General features: G+C 56.3%; 2 protein-coding genes across 4 annotated transcripts in view; both read left to right on the top strand.

Annotated features, from left to right (window-relative positions):
- The window catches only part of LOC135405768 (class I histocompatibility antigen, F10 alpha chain-like), a 319745-nt gene that overhangs the window by 110736 nt on the left and 192122 nt on the right, over positions 1-16887 (top strand). The gene's annotated exons all lie outside the window — the stretch shown is intronic.
- LOC135405788 (zinc finger protein 239-like) lies at positions 9577-10662 on the top strand (the record flags this gene model as incomplete). The annotated part of the gene is made up of 1 exon (XM_064640388.1): positions 9577-10662. A coding segment is annotated over one exon (1086 nt), but the record flags the coding sequence as incomplete, so codon positions are not given.

Below are 16887 nucleotides of genomic sequence, written 5' to 3'. Positions count from 1 at the left end.
GCCGGCCCGGGGAGCTGCTCCAGGGCTGGGGGAGACGGGCTGTGGGCAAGGAGCAAACCCCAATTGACAGGGGAAGGCAGGGCAGGGCCCTTCTGCTGTCGAGACGGTGCAGGACATGTCAGGAATGATCACAGCTCCAAATGACTGCTGGGGGTTTCTAAGAGGAATTTTCAGGAAATGCAGCAAGGCAGGGGCATCCTGAAAGGCAAGGATCCTGTACTTCCAGTGTTCTGCTTCGGGTTCCCAGGGATGGGCAATGAGAAAGATCAATTCATGTCTCCATTCAGGAGGAAGCATGGAAAATCCAAAGCTCTTCTTCTTTGAGGGCAATGGTGCAGGGAGTGTCAGAAATCAGCCCCCTGGGCCTCACAGGCAGCAGCAGTGGTGCTTTTCCAGCCTCCTCAGGGTTGCTCTGCTGTTGCCATCAGAGCCTGCCCAGCCAGAGGTACCCCTGGCACCAGAGTGCCCTGTGCTGGGAGGGCTCTGCAGGGCAGAGCTGAGCACCCAGGGCTGGGATGGGCTCTGGATGCACTGCCAGGGCCCAGCCCTGGGCACAGGGAAGCAGCTGCTGGCAGGGACAGCTCCAGGCAGCAGAGCCTGAGCACTCCTCTGCATCGCCCTCTGCTCAGCTGCACAGGGAAAGAGGGAAGAGTTGGGAGGAATTGATTTGGCAAGCGGAGTCTTCACAAAACCCCACTTTTTTTCCAGGCATCTTTGAAGTGGATCATCCACCAAGAGAGAGGTGCAAATAGCACAGGGAACCTGTGTGCTGACCAGTAGGTCACCTGTGGGCAGAGCAGCTCTCCTGAGTCTGCACTGGGGCACAGGGAGCCCTTTGGGACCTCACAGCTGTCCAGGGTTCAGGCTCAGAGCAATGGGGAGGGTGAGAATTCCTGCCCGGTCAAGGAAAGTGCTCTCACTGAGCAGCACAGAGCTGAGTTGAACAAAGTTCCCCCAAAGAAATCCAAAGAATTTGGAGGAGATTATAAAGCAGCAGAGGATTGACTCAAGGCAGCCCTGCCCTGACTGTGCTGCCTCTCCTGTCCCCTCCCCAGCGCGGGACGCGCAGAGGCCGCCCGGCTCCCCCCAGCCAAGGCCTGCCGGGCCCCGCCAGCAGCGGCTGCTGGCCCAGTCACTTCCAGTCACTCCCAAGAGGATACCAGTTGCCCCCAGCATGGTCCCAGTTGCTCCCAGTCCCCCCCAGGATGTTCCTTTCCCTCTCAGGGACTCCCAGTCTGAGTCCAGTATGGCCCCAGGCACTTTCAGTCACTGCCTGGAGGAGGCCATTTGCCCCTGCATGGTCCCAGTTGCTCCCAGCATGATCTCAGTATGTGTCCAGTATGTGTCCCAGTATGGTCCCAGGAACTTGCAGACACTTGCAGTACAAATCCAGTTTGATCCCAGTCATCCAAGTATGGTTGCAGTGCCTCTCCCATACTCCCAGTAGTATTGCAGTCACTCCCAGTATGGTCCCAGTATGAGCCCAGGAGGGGCCCAGCTGCTCCCACTCTGATCCCAGTTGCCCCCAGTGTGGTGGCTCCAGGATGGATCAGGAATGGGGACCCCTTTGTGCCCCCCCCTTGTGTCACCCTGTTCTGGGGGAGCTTTGGGGGGACATCTGCACCCCAACACAGCATCCAACACATCCCAAAGTGTGCTGGGACCCGCTCGAACCTGGGAATTGAGGGGAACCATGGAAAAACCCTTGTCAGAGAGAAAATTGGGTGACCTGAGTCCTGGATGCTTTTAGGAAAGAGTTCTAAACATTTCTTGAAGAATGGAGGGGGGTGACTTTTTTATTCTTGACCTTTCCAGTTCTCCATTTGGGGGCAGGATGTCCTCTGGGCCAATGTTTTGTTCCCTTTGCAGTGAGTGCAGCCTCAGAGGGCTGAGCCCTCTCTGGCTGGGCTTGGCCTCTCCTGCAGAGACTCAGGCCTGGCTGGGCTGCCCCAGGCAGACGCTGCAGGAAGAAGAGCTCAGGCCGCCTGGCTCTGGTGTCCCTGGGGCTCAGCCTGTGCCCCATTGCTGTGCAGGGGCTGAGCCCCACCTCTGCCTCGGGGCCTTGGCCAAAGGGCTGGCAAGGAAGAGGCCCAGCAGCCTTGGGGCCTGCCCAGCTTTCCTCCTCCCTGGGGGCTCTCAGTCCTCCCCTGACCCCGTGTGGGCCCAAGGCCTTGCTGGCTTCGGGCTCACGGCCCGCCGGCACCATCCCAGCGGCCTGACCCTCCTCCTTCCCCTCTCTCCAGCCTCTCCTGCCTTTTCTGGCAAGGGGCCATCCAAGGAAAACCCCGGTTCTCAGCAATGGCACCTGTGGCACGGCTGCAAGGCTCGAGTGGGCCAGGCAAGAGCAGGAGCACCGAGAGCCTGAGGAGCCAGGAGATGCCCTGGCTGGGCATCGTGCTGCTGCGGGACGAGCTGACACCTCTGCACAGTCTCTGCCCGTCCCTGCCAGCCGACTTCTGCCCAGGCTCTGGGCACGGGGACGCAGCACTGACAGTTTTCAGCCACCGCGCTGTTCCACAGAGGCTGTGATGTCACAAGGTCCTTGCCTGGCAGCCAGGAGATGGGCAAGGCAAGGCAAGGACGGAGCCTCTGAGCCACCAGCACGCTGTCCCCAAAGGCTGCGGTGGCACAGAAGCCCAAAGTCCCTGAGCTTGGCAGAGACTTGGGAGATCAACCGGCGTCCAGCCTACGCCCCATCCCCAGCACGTCAAGCAGAGCACGGCACTCAGTGCCATGGCCAGTCTTTGCTTAAACACCTCCAGGGACAGTGACTCCACCACCTCCCTGGGCAGCCCAAAAAGCTCTGAGGCATCACACCTCTTCTTTTACAGTTCTATCACAACTTTTTATAAGTCAATCATATTATATTATAGAGCTCCATTTCTATGTTCGTTACGTACACCTTTTATATAGCTTTATATACCTTTTATATACCTTTATATACCTTTTATAAACCTTTTAATGCCTTAATAAAATCCCAGGGATCTTGCTTGGAACTCCCCGCATCCAGGGACTGAGAGGATCTCCCTGAATAACACTTTCAGTGGGCACTGGAATCCTCAGGGTCCTGAAACCCCTGGAGCATCAACAGCTTTGTCCCTCCAAAGGGGTCCCAATTTGTTTCCAATGGTTCAAGGATACAAAATAAACCAAATACCAGTTTCCAAACCAAATCAACTTATAAGTCCAGAAATCACAAGTTAATATCCAAAATAGCAGAAAGGATTTCTTTAAGACTCTTTCTTTGCAACCTGAAGTACCCATAATACAAAATTAACCAAATACCTGCTTCCAAAACCAAATAAACCAAATACCAGTTCCAGAACCAAATAAACCAATGAGTCCAGACTCCCAAATTAATATCCAAAATCATGGCTGGGCTTCGCGAACGAAGATTTGGGAAGGGCGCTGCCCACATTTGCTACAAGCACACTGGTGGCTAAAGAGGCCAATACGAGATAGACACGTCCAGTTGCAAAAGGCAGAGCAGAAAGACTCCTTGGATGGGATCGACAGGACACGGTTCTTTCTGCATTGTCTTTCTCCTTGATGGTGATCCTGCTGCGTTCTCAAAGGAAGCAGCAGCGTTAGAGATGGGGTGTCTCCAGACCTCCCGACTGGAGGCCAGAGTAGACCAGTGATGAAGATCAATGTGGCCAAGGCTGAGATGTTGTTTCAGGCAGTCCTTGTATCTCCTCTTTGGGGCTCCTCTCTTGCGGCAGCCGGTGGCAAGTTCACCACAGAGCACGATCTTAGGGAGGGGGTGGTTGGTCCTTCATCCTGGAGACGTGCCCTGCCCAGCACAGCTGTGTTCTCAGCAACATGGCCTCAATACTTGTGACTGCTGCCTGTTCTAGAACAGATGGATTGGTCACATCATCTGACCAGTGGATGTTTAGGATTGTACGGAGGCAGCGTTGATGGAAGCGTTCCAGGAGTCGCAGGTGGTGGCTGTAGATGACCCATGATTCGGATCCATATAAAAGAGTAGACAGCACAATGGCTCTGTAAACACTGATCTTTGTGCTTTTCTTCAAGTGTTTATTTCGCCAAACTCTTTTATGGAGTTTTCCAAAAGCTCTCTATGCCTTTGCTAACCTGTTGTCCATCTCTCCGTCAATCTCACCATCCGAGGAGATGAGGATCCCTAGGTAATTAAACTGCTGGACTGATTTGAGCTCTGATTGGCCAATGGTGATGTGGGGATGATGGGGGACTTCCTGAGGTGCAGGTTGATGGAGAACTTCTGTTTTCTTTAAGCTGACTTCCAGCCCAAAGAGCTCAGCAGCCTCAGCAAAGCAGGATGTTAAACGCTGCAGAGCTGCTTCTGTGTGGGCGACAAGGGCGGCGTCATCAGCATAAAGCAGCTCCTGGACAAGATGGTTTAAGGTCTTGGTGTGGGCCTTCAGTCACCTTAGGTTGAATAGACTTCCATCAGTACGGTATCGAATGTAGATCCCGTCCTGATCATCGAGGTCTGCCGTGGCCCTTTGGAGCATCATGCTAATGAAGACTGTGAATAGGGTAGGAGCGAGAACGTAGCCTTGTTTCACACCATTCTTTATTAAAAAGGGCTCAGAAAGTGCATTGCCATATCTGACTTGGCTGTGCTGATCCTCATGGAGTGAGATGATCATTTTAAGGAACTTGGGGGAACAACCTAAACGTTCCAAAATCTGCCACAGACCTTTTCTGCTCACAGTATCAAAAGCCTTGGTTAGGTCAACAAAGGTTCCATAGAGACCTTTGTTCTGTTCCCTACACTTCTCTTGCAGTTGTCTGAGGACAAATACCATGTCTGTGGGGCTCCTGTGGCTCTGACTTCTCTAACGTATCCATATATAAAACTCGATAACTTCCTTTTTAGAGCCTATTTACCTAAATTAGTTAATTTGACTTACATATATTAAGGGACGACTTTATTTCCTGGTCTATTTTTCCTGATGAAATAAATAATCCAACAGTTCTGCTGGAGCCCAAGTTCTTAAATCACTGGAGTTTTCATTGCATGTATTGTGTAACAGGTTGAAAAATTCCTTAGCTGGCAGCTGGAACAAAACTCCATCCAATTCCCCGAGTTTGCAAACCTCTGTGCAAGTAGGTTAAACAGCAGGAAGAGCCCCAGTAGACGCCCAAGTGCTGCAGAATGGCAGGAAATGCAGGCAGTGCAGTGGTTGCAGTGTGTGAATCTCTGCAGTTCAGCAGAGGCTCCTCATCCCTCTGGAGCAGGGAGGTCACTGCTGGGAAGTTGTGCTGTGCAGAAGCCTTGAGCTCCTGTGGCAGGACGAGCACAGGGCAGTGCCACGGCCTTTGTGGGGAAGATCCTGCCGGGCCTGCCAAGTGCTGCTGCTCTTTGTAAAGTGGGAGAGTTGTGGGTCCTTGCGAGGAGGAGAATGAAGATGTTCAGCAGCAGAAAGCAGAGCAGAGCAGTGCCCTCCTTTTGTCCGGGGCTGCCAAGGGGGCACTGAACCTGGCGAGCCCTGAGCCAGGAGCAGCAGGAGGGCAGTGTAAACCCGACAGTCCTGGAACAGCAGGAGAGGCTGCAGAGCTGGAGAAGGAATTCTGCGGGAATACTCAAGTCCGGAATGCTGCTGGAAGCGTCCCTTTGGCCCCTAGAATTGCCCTGGGAGTTTGCTGCCAGGCTTTACTGCTCTCCTGCTGCAGTGAGTCAATGGGAGCTGCCGGGTGCTGTGGGCTGGCGATGCCGTGGGGAGCAGCTGCCCGGCCGTGGTGCCCCTTGCCGTGGGTGCCGTGCGGGCTGACGGTGCCGGCGGGTTCCGTGGCAGCGCCGGAGCCCGGCGGGATCCGCAGCGTGTCCCGCCCGGCGCTGCAGGACCGGCAACGGCAGCGAGGGCTGCCAGGCCTTGGGAAAGCTGCGACCTGCAGGAGCTGTCAGGGCTCCAAGGCACAGCCCGGGGGGCCAGCAGAGACAGAGAGTTCCTGCTGTGCCCATTCCCGTTCCTGCCGTGCCCATTCCCATTGCTGGTAATGCCCAGCCTGCTCCCAGTGTCCCCGTTCCGGTCCCCAGTGTCCCCATCCTGGTCCCCCACATTCCCATTCCCGCTCCAGGTGCTCCCATTACCAGGTGTTGGTAATGCCCCACCTGTTCCCCATGACCCCATCCTGGTCCCCCATGTCCCCATTCCCATTCCTGGTGTTGCCATTCCCAACTCCTGATGTCCCCATTCCCAGTTCCTGTTGTCCCCAACCTTTTGCTGGCTTTCCCATCCTGTTCCTGGTGTCCGCATCCCTTTCCCTATTGTCTCCTGGTGTTCCCATTCCCTGTTCCTGGTGTCCCCAGCCTGCTCTTGGTATCCCCATTCCCAACTTCTGGTGACTCCAACTTGTTCCCAGTGTCCCCATCCTGGTCCCCCAAGTCCCCATTCCCATTCCTGCTGTCCCCAACCTGCTCCCAGTGTCCCCCATTCCTGTCCCCCTTGTTCCCATCCTGGTCTTCCACATCCCCATTCCCATTCCCAGTGTTCCCATCCCAGTCCTGACATCCCCATTCCTATTCCTGGTGTCCCCAGCCTGTTCCCAGTGTCCCCATCCAAGCCCCCCTGTCCCCATTCCTGGTTCCCACAGAGGAACTGCCGGAGGCCGGAGGAGGGAGCCAGGATTTATTGCCCAAAGCAGGAGATTTTCACACCCAAATTAAAGCTCTGCCAGCAGCTCCTGCCTTTCCGCAGGGAGAGGGAAGGGGCAGATCCAGCTCCAGGATCGCTCAGGCTGTGATTCCTGCTGGGATGAGAGCGGGGAAAGGAGTCACCATGTCCCTGTTCGCATCCCAGGGGATGGAGCCGGCTGTGGAGCCCAGGGAGAGTAGGAACTGCTCTGGATTCCCTCCTGATCCTGCTCCATCCATCCCACCCCAATCCCACGCCAATCCCACTCCAGAATCCAGCCCTGATCCCAGTCCACAATTCCACCTGATCCCACTCTGGAATCCTGTCCTAGTAAGAACAGCTGGGACCGATTCCTCACTGGATGGGTGTAGCCCAAAACTGTGGATTCTATGGCCTTCCATGCCATTTTCCCAGAAACTGTTGTCGGGGGGGGGGGGGGGGGCCTGTGAGGTGGGCGGGGTGTTCCTGTCCTCATATCCTTTTATGGAATTCCCCTCTCTGAGTATCCTCATACCCTTTTATGGAATTCCCCGCTCTGAGGGAAGAACTAAGCATCCTTTTATGGAATTCCCTGCTCTGAGGGGAGGACTGGGCATTCCTGCCTGAACTGGAGAATATATAAACCTGGAGTTTCGGAGCCTTTTTACCACTCGTGGGATCCAGAGGAGGACTGCAGCTCACCGCTCTCAACCAGCCTGAGACCACCATCCTCAACTGGACTGCAATCCCCACTTTTGGCCAGACTGCAACAGCTCTCCCACCAGCAGGTATTTTTCCCCTCTCCCTTTTCTTTGGACTCGGGGGGGGCCCAAGGAACAGCACTTTGTTGATGCCCCAGGGTGCTGGGTTCTACATTTGGGTTTTGTGGATTAAACCCAATTGCTTGTCTGTATAATCAGACTTATCGGGCAAGGGGGGCCCAAGGAGGGCCCAAGGGGGGCCCAAGGGGGCTGGGCCAGGGGTGGAAGGGCTGCAGGGGGCGGATCCCGGAGGAGGAAACCCGCCAAAAGCGGCGGCCCAGCCGAGGGAGGAGCCGAGCGGGAGCACAAAGAAGAGCAGCCAAAAGGTCCTGGCGGTCGCTCGGCAATGGCGGGGGGGCGAGAGCGGTTTGGGGGCCCCCCGTGAGAGCCGGGGGTGAACCCCGGTAGCCGTGGAGTGGGGAGAGCGGAGCGGAGCGATCCCGGAGCTGGGGGACCCCCGGAATGCTGGAGGGGGGGGGAGCAGAGAGGGAGCGCCGGGCCCCTTAAGCGGGGGTCCCGGAGAGGGGGAAGGGCTTGGAGTGTGGAGAGGAGGGGGGGCCTTGAGGCGGGGTGGGAGCCGAGAGCGCCAAGAGGTTTGCGAGGGTGGGAGGCGAGAGAGGAGGGCCGGCCGGCCCCGGGAGGCAGAGTGGGGAGAAGTGAGCCCTGGGACCCCCCTGGCAACACTAAAGGGGACCCCAGAGAGTGAGAACCCCCCGGAGCCGCGGGACCCCCGGCAGCCCGGAGAATGGGGACCCCCAATGCAGGTAGAAGTGCCATCAGACCAGACAGGGGGGACCCCCATAAATGCCAGAGAGGAGAGATGGGGAATTCTGGGAGGGGGTTTTGGGCTGAATCTTTGTGTTCTGGGAGTTTTTATGAGCACAAGATGCCCTGTGCGTTCTAGGGATGGACTTGGGCAGGAGAAACTCCCAAGGCAATGCGCTCACCCCTTGTTTTTCTCCCCCTCCCCGGCGGTCGGGGCCGTGCTGTTGTTCCCGATCCCGGCCGGCTGACCCACGAGCCCGGCCACGTGTGCGGGGCCCGATCCGCTCCCTGCTCTCGTTGCCCCGGGGCAGCCTCTGGTGTCCCCCCGGCTGTGGGGGCGTTTTGTTGGCTCGGGCACAGGCGGCCCTTGTGCGGGGCTGTGTGCCGGGGGGCTGTTGGGGGTCCCCAGTGGGTGTTTTGGGGCAGTGTCGGGGTGGGTTGTGGGCAGAGCCCTGTGGGTGGTCGGGGGGCTGCGGGTCCCCCCCTTGTTGGGGGTTGGTGTTGGTGGGTCAGGCCCCGGCGGCTCCATTGTGAGCCCGGTGTGGGCGGGGGGGGCTGGTCCGGGGGAGCCGGAGGGAGCCGAGGCAGCGGGTTTGGGGAGCCCTCGGGAGAGCCGGGGGTGGGGGGAGGAAGGGCGGGAGCCCCGGAGTGTGGAGAGCGGAGCGGGGCGATGGCGGAGTTGGGGGACCCCCGGCAGGCTGGAGGGGGGAGCAGGGAGAGGGAGGAGCCCCGGGACCCCCGGGAGGCTGCAAGGGGGGTCCCGGAGAAGGGGGAGCCTGGGCAGTGGGGACCCCTGGGATCCCTGGGCCAAGAAAGTGGAGAAGGTAGAGAGGGGGAACGTCTGGGAACCCGGCCCCCTGAAGCAGAGAGTGAGGGGAGAAGGGACCCCTGGGACCCCCAAAAGCCACGTCATCCCTAAGCGGGACCCCCAGCAGCCCAGAGAGGGGAGAGCCCAGAAGGTAAAGCTGCAGAGAGCAGAGAGGGAGAAGGGTTATTTTGAGCTGAATGTTCATATTTTGGAGTATTTTTTTTCTGAATCTTCATCTTTTGCAGATTTTAGGGGAGTTTTGGTATTTGTTTTTTTTTCCCAAACCTCGTTGTTTTCTTTTTTTCAGGTCTAAATCTTGGTGTTTTGGAGGTTTTTATGGGCACAGGATGTGTGATGAGTCCGAGAGCTGGACTTGGGCAGGAGGAACCCCCAAGGCAACGCGCTCACCCCTTGTTTTTTTTCCCCCAAGAAGGATTTCTGCTTCCCAAAGCTTGGACAGATGGAGGAGGAGGCTGCGAGGAAGAGGAAGATGCCGCGGGCCCCCCAGGCAGGAGAGGAGGAAGTCAGTGCCCCTTTGGGTCGGTCCTTTGTCTTTTGTGGCCGTCCTGCCGGGGCCGGAGTTGGGGGGATGTCCTTGGGCTTCCCTGTGGGCCAGAGGCAAATCCCCTGTGTGTCCTTGTTGCTTCCTGCCCCAGGCCCCGAGGTGAGGCCGGAGAGCGCGGAGGACAAATCCCGGCGGCAGAGCCTGGTGGGAGAGGCCGTTTTGAAGGGCTCCCCGGCGCAGGAAGGCAGTGGGGAGGAAAAGGGCCGGAGATGCCCCCGCAGGAGGGGCTCCAAAGCCAGCCCAGGGGGCTGTGAGGAGGAAAGAGCCAACGTGTGCCGGGAAGGCGGCCGGAGCTTGAGGCGGAGCTGCGAGCTGGTGGTCCCTGAGCAGCCTCCCAGCAGGGAAAAGCCCTTCAGCTGCTTGGAATGTAGGAAGAGCTTCAGCAGGAGCACTGACCACCTCAGCCACCAGAACATCCACAGTGGGGAACGGCCCTACACGTGTGGGGAGTGTGGGAAGAGCTTCAAACGGAGCTCACACCTGTTCGGACACCAGGTGATCCATAGTAGAGAAAGGCTCTACACGTGTGGGGAGTGTGGGAAGAGCTTCAAACGGAGCTCCCACCTGCTCCGACACCAGATGATCCACAGCGGGGAACGGCCCTACACGTGTGGGGAGTGTGGGAAAAGCTTCAGGCACAGCTCCACACTCCGAACCCACCGTCGCATCCACAGTGGGGAACAGCCCTACACCTGTGGGGAGTGTGGGAAGAGCTTCAAACGGAGCTCCCACCTCCTCAACCACCAGCACATCCACAGTGGGGAACGGCCCTACACGTGTGGGGAGTGTGGGAAAAGCTTCAGGCACAGCTCCACCCTCCGCACCCACCGTCGCATCCACAGTGGGGAACAGCCCTACACGTGTGGGGAGTGTGGGAAGAGCTTCAAACGGAGCTCCCGCCTCCTCAGCCACCAGATGATCCACAGTGGGGAAAGGCCCTACATGTGTGAGGAATGTGGGAAGAGCTTCACTCAGAGCTCCAACCTGCTCCGACACCAGATGATCCACAGTGGGGAAGGCCCTACACGTGTGCAGAGTGTGGGAAGAGCTTCAGGGACAGCTCCAGCCTTTGCAAACACCGTTGCATCCACACCAGGGAATGGCCCTACAAGTGCTTGGAATGTGGGAAGAGCTTCAGCACAAGCACCAAGCTGCTCAACCACCAGCACATCCCCACTGGGGAACAGCCCGACACGTGTAGGGAATGTGGGACAGCTCCACCCTCTACACCCACCATCGCCTCCACATCAGGGAGAGGCCCTTCCACTGTGGGGAGTGTGGGAAGAGCTTCACGCAGAGCTCTTCCTTGACCTCCCACCAACGGACCCACCGGTAAGAGAAGCCCCGAGTGCCCCGACTGCGGGAAGAGCTTCGGCCGCTGCTCCAACTCCATCAGCCATGGGAGGACCCGCGTTGGATGATCCACAGGGACCCCCGTTGGGCACAGACCTGGTGTGCTGGTTTAATGGTAAATCAGCAGGGGAAATGTCAGCGGTGACACCTGGAATGGGATGGAACACCTGGAAAGGGAATGAGAATGCCTGGAATGGGAATGGGGACATAAAGAATGGGATGAGGACAATAGCAATGGGATGGGAACACCAGGAATGGAAATGGGAAGACCTGGAAAGGGAATGGGGACATTGGGAGCAGACTGGGGACACTAGGAATGGGAATGGGGGCAGCAGGAATGGGAGTGGGGACATGTGGAATGGGGAGGGAACACCTGGAATGGAAATGGGAACACCTGGAATGGAAATGGAGACACCTGGAATGGGAATGGGTACACCTGGAATGGAAATGGGAACACCTGGAATTGGAATGGAGACACCTGGAATGGGAACACCTGGAATGGGAATGGAGAAAACTGGAATGGAAATGGGGACACCAGGAATGGGAATGGGAACACCTGGAATTGGAATGGAGACACCTGGAATGGGAACACCTGGAATGGAAATAGGGACACCAGGAATGGAAATGGGAACACCTGGATCTGAAATGGAGACACCTGCAATGGGAACACCTGGATCTGAAATGGAGACACCTGCAATGGGAACACCTGGATCTGAAATGGAGACACCTGGAATGGGAACACCTGGAATTGGAATGGAGACACCTGGAATGGGAACACCTGGAATGGGAATGGGGTCACCTGGGTTGGGAATGGGGTCACCTGGAATGGGAATGGGAACAATGGGAATGGGAACATTGGGAGCAGACTGGGGACACCAGGAATGGGAATGGGAACATCTGGGATTGGAATGGGGGCGCCTGGAATTAGAATAGAGAAAACAGAGGTGGGATGGGAACACCTGGAATGGAAATGGGGACAATAGGAATGGGAATGGAGACACCAGGAATGGGAATGGGAACACCAAGAACTGGGAATGGGGAAAACAGAAGTGGGATGGGAACACCAGGAATGGGAGGAGGGACAATAGGAATGGGAATGGGGACACCTAGAATGGGATGGAACACCTGGAAAGGGAATTGGAACACCTGGAATGGGAATGGGAACACCGGGAATGGGAACTCTTGGAATGGGAATGGGGACACCTGGAATGGGATGGGAACAACTAGAATGGGATGGGAACACCTGGAACAGGAATGCAAACCCGTGGAATGGGAATGGGAACACCCAGGCCCGGGCTGTGTCCCTGGTGAAACAGGAGGCCAGGCCCAAAAGAGTTCACTAAGAAATTTGGGCCTGCTAACAAGCTCCCAACAGCCAAGACCATCTGTGCTCGTTCTGTTCTACTGACTGGAGCAAAGCTTCAGAGAATAGTACAGGAACATGTCCTAGGCCTAGAGGGGATAAATTAGAGAGACAGCAGGATCAGGGAGACATTGGAATAGGAGGAATAGGCCGGGAGCCAGGGCTTTTTCCAAGCTTCAGGGAGCGGGTCAAGAACAATGGAAGAGAAGGAAGGTCAAGCTGAGGAAGATGAGTTGAAGCCCCCAGAGCCATGGAGGAAGAGTGGAAGTCCCCTCAGGATTGAGGGCCAAGAGAAGCACCGCCCCAAGCCCCGCCTGAGCTCCACCTATACTCCACCTGTTATTAATATGCAGAGATAGAGGTTGGAATCACTTGAATATGCATTTAATCCCAGCTGAAGATTGTATAAAAATGCTGATTTTGTGTGAAGCCTTGGAGCAAGTTTGTCCAGCGCGAGCTGGCTTGCTCCCAACGTTGAATAAACAAATACCTTGCTGCTTAAAGAGAAAAAAGTCTCTGAGCAGTTTCTCGGACCGATTTTTCGGATTCAGCTCCCAGTCAGTCCCAGGATGATCCCAGTCACTCCTGGTCTCTCCCAGTTGCTCCCAGTTTCCTCCATGTGGTCCCACTCATTCCCAGTTGCCCCCAGAAGCTTCCAGCATTATCCCAGTTGCTCACAGCCACTTCCAGTCATCCCCAGTGCACTCCCAGTTGCTCCCAGTATGATCCCAATCACCTCCTGCATGATCCCACTCACTCCTGGTATGATCCCAGGATGACCCCAGTCACCCTCATTGTGGTCTCAGTTGCTCCCAGCATGGGCCAAGCTTCTCCCACCGTGATCCCAGTATGATCCCAGTTGTCCCCATCATGGTCCCAGTTGCTCCCAGTTGCCCCTAGCACAGATCCAGTCACTCCAAGTATGATCCCGGTCCTCCCTTCTGACAGTCCCACTCAATCCCAGTTACTTCTCTTGTAGATCCAGTCACTCACAGTTCCTTCCAGTTGCCCCCAACCTGGTCCTAATTCCCCTTCACATAGTCCCAGTCACTCTCAGTATGGTCCCAGTCACCCCCACCATGGTTGCAGACACTCCCAGTATATCCCAGTAGAGCCCTCAGCATGCTCTTAGTCCTTCCCAGTCACTCCCAGATGCCCCAGTAACATTCCAGTTTCCACCAGTAGGATCCCAGTGACTCCAAGGCACTCCCACTATATCCTATGTGGCCTCCAGTTGCTCCCAGTAGCCCTCAGTGTGGTCCCAGTTGCTCCCAGTATGATCCCTGTTGCCCCAGTTCTGGTCCTGGAGGGTCCCAGTGTGCTCAGATCCTGCTCCCGGGGGGTCCTGCTGGGTCCCAGTCCCGGTCCCGGTGTATCCCAGTGTCCCAGTCCATCCCAGTCAGTCCCAATCCATCCCAGTCCATCCCAGTCTGTCCCAGTCCATCCCAGTCCATCCCAGTCCATCCCAGTCCATCCCAGTCCCTTCCCAGCAGCCGCCGCCGTTTCCCGGGTCCTGCCCCCCCGCCCCCCCAAGATGCTGACGGGGGTCGGGGCTCCGTCTTTGCCTTCGTCTCCCTGGGCCTGCCTGGAATGAAGGGGCCGCTGGGACACTGCGGGACCTCCTGAAACCAAAGGAACCCGGGGAGAATTTGGATACTCCTGGAATCAAGGCACAATTGGGACACTGCAGGGCCCCATGGAAAAAAAGGAACCTTGTGACACTGCGGAATTCATGGAATCCAGGGGCCTTTGTGACAGGGGGGCCTCATGGAACCAAAGGAAGCCTGAGGTGTTTCAGAAGGTCATGGAATCAAGGGGCCACTGGGACACTGCAGGGCCTCTGGCAATTAAAGGAACACTGGGACACTGGGGCAGGACATCCCCCCTGCAATGGCCCCAAGACAATGCCCCATTTGCAAAGGGGTCAGTGCTGAGCTCAGAGGGGGCCGGGACAAGGCAGGAGATGTTGGACCCCAGACTGGTTCGACCCCAAATGAAGCCCCTGATGGTGAGGGAAGCCCTGGAGTCCAAGGACTGTCAGTCCATGGGTTTCCACCAGAAAGGGCCAGTCCCCTTTCCCAGGGGCAGGTTCTTCCAACAGAACCCTTCTTGGGGGGTGTGTGGAGATTCCTGCCTTGGCTGGGGACCCCCCAAGGTCACTGCTGGAGGTTGAGAGCAGAGATCTCCCCACGAGCGCTGCTCTGGGGGAGTTCCATCCATCTCTAATTAAGAATTATTGTTTGTTTGCCAGCTTTAGTAGAATTGCTTCAACAATTGCTTTAGTGTAGTGCCCTGTCCTATCTTATCCTGTACTCCTGGTAGTTTTAGTGTTTCTATTGTTCACTAATTAATTCTGACTAAAACCTTTTGTGTCATCATTTACAAAAATAAATAATTCATTTTCTATCAATAGATCTGATTTGCCATCATTAAAGCCTGGGGGACAAACGTGGTTCAGTCCCCCCTCTAGAATTGCTCTAAATTTCAACTGTTGGCACAATGCAAGGCTGAGATTGGATCCAGCAGCCCCCAGTACCCCAGAGGAAGTTGGGAGCTCAGGGGGACCACCCCCCTTTCCCAACCCCCCAGTGCCCAAAGACCCCCATGGGACCATCCATCCCTCCAGACCACCCCCCTATTTTCCACCCCTCTCCCTGTTCCTCCCACTTTTCCATGGTCCCCTCAATCCCCAGCCACCCCAAGATCACTTTTGGGGTCTCAACCCCCACTTTTTCCCCCTCTCCCACCCCTTACACATCATTCCCCCAATCCCCAGCCCCCTCCTGCTCACTTTGGGGGTCCCACCCTCCCCTTTTCCCCACTCTTCTGACCTCTCCCACCCATTTCCCATCATCCCCCAATTCTCAACCTCCCTCCCCCTCCACTTTTGAGGGTCCCACTCTCCTCTCACTCAGTTTGGGGTCCCACCACCCCTTTTATCCCTCTGACTCACTGACCCCCCCTTCCCAACACTCCCTCTCACCCGAGAGCTCCTCGCCTGCAACGGGGGAGGCTCCCAGTATCACCAGAGCCCATGAAAGTCCCCCAAAAAAAAGGGTTAGGTGGAGTCCTGGATGGACTCTGAGTGGGTTTGAAGGTTCCTTGGGGGCTGTGGGGTGGTTTAAGGGGGTCCCAGCACACTTTGGGATGTGCTCGATGCCGTGTTGGGGTGCAGATGTCCCCCCAAAGCTCCCCTAGAACAGGGTGACACAAGGGGGGGACACAGAGGGGTCCCCATTCCTGATCCATCCTGGAACAACCACACTGGGGGCAACTGGGATCAGAGTGGGAGCAGCTGGGCCCCTGCTGGGCTCATACTTGGACCAGACTGGGAATGACTGCAATAATACTGGGAGTATGGGAGAGGGACTGCAACAATACTGGGGATGACTGGGATCAAACTGGATTCATTGAATCCACTGGAAGTGTCTGGAATTTACTGGGATCATTGGTGGTGACTGGAGTCATAGTGGGATCATACTGGGAGGAACTGGGACCATGCAGGGACAAGTGGCATCCTCCAGGCAGTGCCTCCCCTTTCTGAGGAGAGAGTTAAAAAACCCCACACCCCCCCACAGCCTTTGGAGGGTCTTCAGCTTGGAATGTGGATCTTCTGGTTGGTTCTTTTGTGTGGGTGTCATGGTTTGAGATAGTCCCAAAATCCAATTCCCTAGCTCCATCCCCCCTCCCACATCTCGATCCAATGTGAGATGGGTTTTTTCAGACAAAACACACCAGACTCAAAGTGGGGGAAAGGGAATATATTACAATGACTGTACAAATAAATATAACATCACATTATACACATGATCACAACTATCTCTACCATGACATATAGTATTTACAATGATCAGATCTCTTCTCCCCTCCAAATAAAAGTCCAGGAGGGAAAGAAGGACAGATCCCTTCCAGTCCTTAAGCAGCAGCATCTTCTGAGGCAGCAGTCTGTCTGTCTTCTCCACATGCAGCAGCTGATAGCTGGCTTTCTGCCAGCACTCACATGGGAGGTATCCAAACTCTCCCTCGGCCCCCTTGACACAGGCAAAGGGGTCTTCCGTGGGCTTCGTAACCCCAGACAAGGTTGTTTCACCACGTCATATCACGAGACACAGGGGGGTCTTCGTGACGGTCTGGTATCTCTTGCAGGGCCTCTGTGCCCTGTCTCTCAGGCTGCCACCGTGGCAGCAGTGCAAGGGGGGAGCCAAGGTCAACTCCCCCTGCATTCCATCTGGCCGTCCCAGTCCAGCTCCAGGACGCTCTTTTGAGCTTCTTAGCTCCTCTCTCTCCGGTGCTGCATGTCTAAAACTTTTCTCCTTAATAGGAGTCCATGTCCCTCTTCTCCAAGAGGGTCTCCAAGGGAGTTTTGGGGAATCTGGTACAGTCTTACCCCAAACTCTGTGTCTCAGCTGCTGGCTCTCTTTCTCCTCCCTTTCCAGGAGTCTTCTCTGCAGTGCTGCATGTTGTTTCTGCTGCTCCTCTGGTTCAGGTCCTTATCTCTGGCTCTCTGCCACCGTTTCTCTGGTCAGCGTCGGCTGCTGCTCTGCGTCCATGGAGAAAACATCTCCCGGCATAACTACAGGCACCTAGCCCAGCTTTATGCTGTTCCAGGTCCCTGCAGCCCCCCAGCCAAGGGCTGGGAGGCCCCAGAGGGCCCAAGGGGCTCAGAG

Source organism: Pseudopipra pipra, chromosome W (assembly GCF_036250125.1).
Source record: "Pseudopipra pipra isolate bDixPip1 chromosome W, bDixPip1.hap1, whole genome shotgun sequence".
NCBI classification, from domain to species: Eukaryota; Metazoa; Chordata; class Aves; order Passeriformes; family Pipridae; genus Pseudopipra; species Pseudopipra pipra.
Note: the sequence above shows the minus strand (reverse complement) of the source record. Positions and strands in the feature narration are given on the sequence as shown.